The sequence below is a fragment of the Trachemys scripta genome, chromosome 1 (genome assembly GCF_013100865.1).
Source record: "Trachemys scripta elegans isolate TJP31775 chromosome 1, CAS_Tse_1.0, whole genome shotgun sequence".
Classification (NCBI taxonomy): domain Eukaryota; kingdom Metazoa; phylum Chordata; order Testudines; family Emydidae; genus Trachemys; species Trachemys scripta.
This window is the reverse complement of record NC_048298.1, coordinates 308,022,031-308,029,801: the sequence shown is the minus strand read 5'-3', so window position 1 is coordinate 308,029,801 and position 7,771 is coordinate 308,022,031. Positions and strand designations below refer to the sequence as shown.

The window sequence follows — 7,771 nt, the reverse complement described above, 5'->3', positions numbered from 1 at the left end:
TTTTTTTTTTTTTTTTTTTTTTTTAGGCTAGTTTAACATATGATAAATAAGGTTAAGATTCTGTCACGAGTATTTTAGTAAAAGTCAGGGACAGGTTGTGGGCAATAAACATTCATGGAAGCCCGCAATCTGTTCCTGACCTTTATTAAAATACCCAGAGTGGGGGGCTAGCAGTCAGTGCTGCTCTGGTGGCCCCAGGGCTCGCCGCTGCTCCATGACGTCCATGACAGAATCACATCCCTAATAATGAATGTATATATTCAATTAACTTTAAGGGCTTCTCTTCACAGCAGAGTTGACTCAAGTTATAACTTGAACGTTGCCCTACTCTAGTCTGGTCCCCACTCAAACCTTTAACTGGACTGTGATGTGCTTTTAATATGAGTTGTCTAACCCATTGGGATATAAAGCTCAAGTTAGCACAACTCATTAGCTGTTGAAATAACCACTATCATCTAGGCTCAGGCTAACTCCACTCAAATGCTACTAGTCCCCAATGTCTTCCCAAAAGCACGGATGCTGATCCCAGGGAGGGAGGAGGAGGAGTTGGTAAGCATGGGGCCGCCGGCGCACGAACAGTGAGGGGGGACCATGGCGCCGGTGGATGCTCCACACCCACTAATTTTTCCCCTGGGTGCTCCATGGATGTTGCCGAACCAGGGAGTGTCGAATTAGCGAGGTTCAACCTGTATGTGTATTACTCAATAGACTCTCTTAACAGAATTTTTGAGAATTATAAAGAGCTATCTACCTGTGTATCTAAGACTCTAAAATTTTTTCACCTCCACAAACTAGCCACCCAAATATCTTGAACAATTGGAATTTTTTTCAAACTACTAAAACAACTAGAATAACTTATGCAGTAATTGGTTCATAATGTACGGTAGCGTACTTGGGGGAAGAAATGTTTGTTTTTTACAAAACTTGAAACAGCTGAGTGGACTTCTTTTAATCTGTGATCTTGTATAACAAACCCCAAGTGAGAGAGTGTTTTTTTTTTTTTTTTTTTTCTTCAACCATGGTATAATCTTTTGAAAATAAGTTTATCTAGTACTAAACACTGCACTAAGTAAAAATTATGGTTGATACCTTTGAATTTCCTGACTTGTGTTTAAATATATTTACCTAGTAACTGTAACTAATTTCTCTTGTAATAACACTATACATTTACTATATGCTGTTACTTATACCTCCATGTGGGATTAAAGCCAAGCAGTTTTGTTATGGGAACTATAGGTGACCTGTGTGCTTTTAAATTCTTCATAATCAGAAAATCGTAGGACAGGAAGGAACCTTGAGAGGTCATCTAGTCCAGTCCCCTGCATTCCTGGCAGGACTAAGTATTATCTAGAGCATTCCTGGCAGGTGTTAGTCTAACCTATCGTGGACTATTTTATATATATTTATATTAACTTCCTTTTATTCCAGAAAAAGGATCAAGTCACATTGAAATAAATACATTGCTTTATCACTAAAAACAATTAGGAGTTCTTGTGGCACCTTAGAGACTAACAAATTTATTCGGGCATAAGCTTTCGTGGTAGCTGCATCTGTTTCAGTACCATACCTAGCTATAGTGTGCACATTCACGTAACATAAACTTCCAGTAAAAGCTCAAAATGCAGGTAAAATTCCTATCATTTGACAGAACCAATAGATCAGACTTTTGGTTTTGATGTTCCATACCCTCTTTGGTATAACTCAGTTGCTTCAGGGGAGTGATCAGATTTGCTGCTTATTACTCAGTGGGATCTTCATGGCTCTGTGCTCCCTTTTGCCACTGTGGCCAGTTAGAAGATGTAGGCCATGCACTTGCAGGCTGCACGCGTTGGCAAGGGATGCTTGGTTCCCTCGTGGACTCGCGTAGTGCCCTTCCCTCAGCTATTGAATGGTTAAGACATTTAGACTAACAATCTTGATTCATTCACGGTGTGTGTGTGTGTGTGTGTGTGTGTGTGTGTGTGTGTGTNGTGTGTGTGTGTGTGTGTGTGTGTGTGTGTGTGTGTGTGTGTGTGTGTGTGTAATCATAGAATATCAGGGTTGGAAGGGACCTCAGGAGGTCATCTACTCCAACCCCCTGCTCAAAGCAGGACCAATCCCCAGACATGTATGTATGTAGTAGAACTCGATAGCCAGATCGCTATGAAAGGCCCAAAATGAGTTTTAGCCAATACCAGATAAAATATAAAGTTGGATTTTTTAAAAAAGTGTAAAGTGCATAATTGTACAACATAAATGTTAAAGCAGTTTTATTGTTTGACTTGAAAGGCTGTTACCACTGTAAATACAAACCAAGGTTTCTACCCAATGGATGACTATGTGGAAGAAGAACTTTATACAAGAAAACTGCAGGCTGTAAAGTATGTTATGTAAATCTTGAGATTACTCCATTTTTTAAAATTAAATTTATATTGAAGTATATCTTACAATTTAATTAGAGAATGGCGGTGAATATATATAAAGTTTGATAATTCTTTATTATAAACCCTTTTCATTAGATTCCTGGTAAGAACAACAAATATGCCTAATATAAGATATATCTGACTTTATTTGCTTGGAAAGGGGTTCTTAACTCGGCAGTGGAGAGTTTCTATTTAATACTATAACAAATCTTATGTAGTTCTTACTAATGGTGCTGTAGATGAAGCTCTGTAGTATTTGCTCTTTGAGTTCAGTCTTTTGAGTTTTTAATTTGGCCAATTAAAGTTTGGCACGGGCTTTCAAAGAATTACATTGATAATATAAATGTATATTAAGAGTGTTGTCACTATGAAGAAAGAATGTATGTATTGCATACCAGGGTTTGCATGGTACACAGTAGTTGAAATCATGGCCCTATTAAGGTTAATGGCAAAACTCCCATTGATTTCAATAGGGTAAAGATTTTACCCGATAGATAGATATTGCTAGTTAATAATAGTCTCAGGACTCCACATGGCTAAAATGAAACATTATATTGCCTGCAAAGAATGTATTAAAGTATATATTTGAGTGACGATGGGTCAGTTAAAATGAACCTAGAATATCTAGGAGCTTTGAATCGTGGGGGGGGGGGGAGTATTTGTGCATAGTTTGAGGTCTTTTTAAAAAAAACACCACACTTTAAAAATATTTTTACACTGAAGGCAAAGTCTTCAGACTTTACAGGACAACCCCACCAGATCATACAGAGGAAACAATTATTTATGTCATATGTTGAAAGAGGACATCAATTCAGAAGGTAAGACTTTTTGCTCTTGGCTTTTATTTTTGGTTCTTTCTAGATGTCCTGTACATGTGGTTAGTTACCAGCTATTCTTGGGAGAGAGGGGGCTATCACTGGGGCTTACTCTACGACTGTCAATTTATTTTCTTTCTTCTACTGGGAAAACTTGGCGCCTGTAAAGGCAACACCCTGAATTGTTGTGCAGCAGCAGAACAATTATAGGATATTTTACTAATTAAATTTGAATCCAGATTTTAGGATTTTGAATTGTGCTGTCTCAACGTAGACCTTTCACATTGACTTTAAAATTATTTGACTAATTTAAAGACAATGGAAAGCAAAAACAATAAATTTAATAAAAATAAGAGAAGGAAAAGTTAGACATGAAAACGCAGTTGTCTGTGAAATTTTCTGGCATCTCAGAAATGAGGTTTGTGGGTGGGAAATGCTCCATAATAAAGCTGGAAAACGTGTATTTTGTAGTACACCTCTGCCCTGATAGAACGCTGTCCTCGGGAGCCAAAAAATTTACCGCGTTATAGGTGAAACCGCGTTGTATCGAACTTGCTTTGATCTGCTGGAATGCGCCTCCCCGGAGCACTGCTTTACCGCGTTATATTCGAATTCGTGTTATATCGGGGTGGAGCTGTATAATTATACATGTTTAAGTATTTTGTACATAGTATGCTATGTGTAAAATAAGGGTTGTTTTTAAAGACTTTTCCAAGACAACAGTATGCTGACATGTTCAATCACCAGTTAGTTCATCTACTAATTCTCTAGTAGCTATAGAAACCACTCAGGCCACTCACCATTATTGATCTTCTTCCGCATATTTCTTGTTACTACTGAAATGTATGCATTTTTTTTTTTTTTTTTAAGCAGCCATGCTTTTAAAATAAACTCCTCAATTTGGGCACTTTTCCTAATGTATTTTTTTTCTGAATGACCTTTGAGTTGTTGCTAAATACATAGTATAATTTGTGGAAGGAATACTGTTAGATTATGCAAGAGTTAATTTTCTTCTACAGTATTTCATGCACTTTGAGTGTGGGTTATTTTGTACTTTTACACTCCTTTTGTTCTCTCCATCCTGTACTTCTGGGGGAATTCTGAGCATCTGCGGACATGCAGAATTCCTCTGTCCCGCATAATTTTGTATTTTCCCTACCTAGAAAATACATTCTGACCCAGAAGTGCTGCAGGGGCAGAATGTATTTTCTAGGTGGGGGAAAAAAATTCTATGTCCAGTGCTGCAGAATTCCCCTGGGAGTAGAAGTTCATCACACCACCTTGCCCACAGAGCCAGATTAGGACAGAGTGGGGCACACAGGGCTGTTTGGGGGTCACAGACTGAGGTTCAGAATGGCTAGTGGGGGGACAGACTGGGGCATGGGCTCAGGACCTAATGGGGTGACAGCATTGAGTCTGGGGAGGGGGAGATGTGCCTGATTGAATGGGAGAGGCTTGGGGTCAGCCAAGGTCTGCATGGGGGAGGCTTCCCAACTCCTTAAAAAAAAAAAAAAAAAAAAAAAAAAAAACCCTCCAAAAAAACACACCCAACACCCTCCAAAGTTCACTCCTAGGCTCCTTCCCTCTCCCTCAGCTCCTCTGTTACCCCTCACTCCTCCAAGCCTTTGCACTGCTTCTGACAGGTCAGGAAATACAGTTCTGTATTGTAATTTAAATGAATTACTCAAAGTTCTGTATTAATAAGGAATATATTTGTCAAAAAAATTTACCAGAATCTTTTTTTATCTGTATTGTTACAGACATACTTGCTGACAGATATTTTGAAATAAATTACCAAAATAATTGAAACTGGCATGATTATACTATTATTTTGACAAAATATCAGAATTTTGCAGAATTTTCAAATAGTGTGTGCAGAATTTTTAAATTTTTTGGTGCTGATTTCCCCCAGGAGTAATCCTGTCCCTCAATATAGCACCAATGTCAGGTGATTTACTATGCATTTGCCTTAGATGCTGCTATGATTATTAGACAAGAGTATATTTGAAAAGACTTCTCTAGAGTTCAGAAAATTTTCTTAGTTTTGCCTGGCCTCTTTTTCCTAGTTTCAAAACATCTAGGGTGAAATTTTGACACTATTGAAGTCAGTGGCAAAACTCCCCTTATTTCAGGACCAGAATGTCACCCCTGAGGTACATCCAATTGTGCTGCAGTGCCAGCACGATACCCTTGCTACTCTGTGGCCATCTAGTTTACAATTAACTGTGATTGGTGTATGTGTTAACTCTTAGTTTGGTATGCTTGCCTTTTAGAGTCGCAAGAAAATCATCTTGGCCATAGTGAAAGAGATGAAGACTGTGATCTGTATGACCTCCTTTCTCCAAAAGTAATTCAATATTACACACAAAGATTTGAATCATTAGTACAACTTGTAAGCTAAAACCTCTTATAAATTCTCTGTATTCTGGTTGAGAGGGGTTAAAACACATGCTCCTTTTCCCTCCCTCAGCTCCATTAAAATCTTTTGACTATACACATTTCAACTGTCAATTTTAACAGCACATGGAAAAACTGATTCTACTTTACAAGCCTATTTTATGTTGAAAGTGTAAGGCAAGTTGTGGATTGCTTTGTTTATGGTTCGTATAAATGAATTGCAAAAGCATGTCAGTTTAATCTGCTAATTCTAGGACACTATTTACAACACTATGAATAAGCTAGTATTCAGATCAACAGTGAGAATTTCATAGAGAAATAGAAATTATAGACATTTATAGAAATTCTGTGTTGATTTTATTGGAAAGTTTGTACCACTTAGTTTGAGGATTGATGATAAACTTCACTTGACATCCTAAGTAAAATGAATGCAGAATTGTTTGCCCTTCTCCCTCACTCTTGTGGGTGCTGAACCTGTGGTGTTCTTCAAGCATTTGTCCACAGAGATTCCACTGGAGGCATGTGCATCCCGTGTATGTGAGCCTAAAATCTCTTGGCTCACAGTGTCTGAGGCTGCGCATACACCCTCCCTGCCAACCTAAGGCATAAAGTGCAGAGCATCCCCACTTGCCTCTCAGTTTCTTATTACCATCCCTGATAGCAGGACAGAAATGCATAGAATCCATCTGTTTCCCTAGTTTTAGGATAGTTCGTTACTTGTTGTTCTTGTAGTTAGATTTTTAAGTGGCTGTTGGCAAAATAAAAACCCCAAAATGGTTTTTTTTATCTGACTCCTCTTTGTACTGAGGTGCAAGTCTCCTGGCAGAAACTCTCTCTCTAGGCTTTAAAAATCTGCTTGCTTATAAATTAGGTATGCTGGCAAGTGATAGACAGTTTTCCTCCTCACTTGACAAGGCTATCGTGCCTCCACCCCTACATTGGCTGATGACTTCAGGCATTTTCAAGATTTGTTCTGCAGTATTGCGGACTCCCTACAGATCCCTTTGGAGGAAGTCAAGGACCAGCAGTGTAAACTACTGGATATCTTCCACACATCCTCTTCCTCTACCGATCAACGAGGCTCTTCTCGACCCCCACAAAGTTGCTGTGGCAGACCCCTACGTCCATCCCTCTGACCTGCAAATATTATGTTCTGGTGAAGGATACGGAATTTCTATTCTTGCATCCCACCCCCGAATTCTTTGGTAGTCAGTGCGGTACAAGAGAGGCCGTCAATTCCAATCTCATTCTAGCCATCCAGACAGAGATTGGAAATGCCTAGACTTTTTTGGATGCAAAGCATATTCGTCAGCCACGCTCCAATTTAGAATCTCAATCTATGAAACCCTTATGGCTACGTATAACTACCCCAAATTGGAGGAACTCTCCCAGGATCTATTGGTGGCCAGGAAAGAGCAATTCCAGTCCTTGATATCAGAAGGGAACCTCCTAACTCATACAACTCTACAAGCCTCATTAGACTTTGCATCCACCGCTGCCCAATCCATCATGACTGCTGTAGTTATGAGGTGTGCATCATGGCTTCACCTCTGGGACTTTACTAAGGAGGTACAAACCACAGTAGAGGACTTACCTTCTAAACCTATTCTCTAAGTTTACGGACGATTCTCTGCACTCCCTTAAGGACTCTTGAGCTACACTCCAATCTTTTGGAATTTACATGACAGTACTGAAGAGATGCTCTGGAAAGTACCAACTCCCTCCCTGATCCCGAATGCAGCAGTATACTCCTCATCGGCACTAGGACACCCAGCGCTGAAGACAGAGACCTCCTACCAAATGTAGACAGCACAGTCCTCAAAGGGCTGCTCTCATGCATTCCCACCGAAGCAACAATTTTGAAGATGTGGTCAAGGCCCTGAGACTCCTTCACCTCTTCCAGTCATTCCCACCATTTTCAACATCCCAGCAGCATCTCCTTGTTTTTTCTAGATTGGTTCCTCAAAGAGACCTTTCTCTTCCTCAAAGAGACCTTTCTCATCATAAGATCCTATACTTCTGAGAGGTCTTAGTCACTTTGCTATCCACCACTGTGGCATCATACGCCTTTTTCATACAGGGTGCAGTCCTGACCTTACTGGTCAGCATGGAATCCTCAGCATTTTTCTACTCTGTATTTGTCTAGATCCAGGTCTA

At 39.5% G+C, this 7,771-nt stretch overlaps 1 protein-coding gene across 3 annotated transcripts in view; it reads left to right on the top strand.

The window, feature by feature from the left end:
• RNF17 (ring finger protein 17) overlaps nucleotides 1-7,771 on the top strand; it is a 207,735-nt gene that overhangs the window by 3,277 nt on the left and 196,687 nt on the right. For all 3 annotated transcript variants that reach the window (XM_034758815.1, XM_034758813.1, XM_034758812.1), the window contains exons 3-5: nucleotides 2,269-2,360; nucleotides 3,126-3,220; nucleotides 5,491-5,564. In XM_034758815.1, coding sequence (XP_034614706.1) covers nucleotides 2,269-2,360; nucleotides 3,126-3,220; nucleotides 5,491-5,564 — 261 coding nt within the window. The remainder of the gene's footprint in view (nucleotides 1-2,268; nucleotides 2,361-3,125; nucleotides 3,221-5,490; nucleotides 5,565-7,771) is intronic.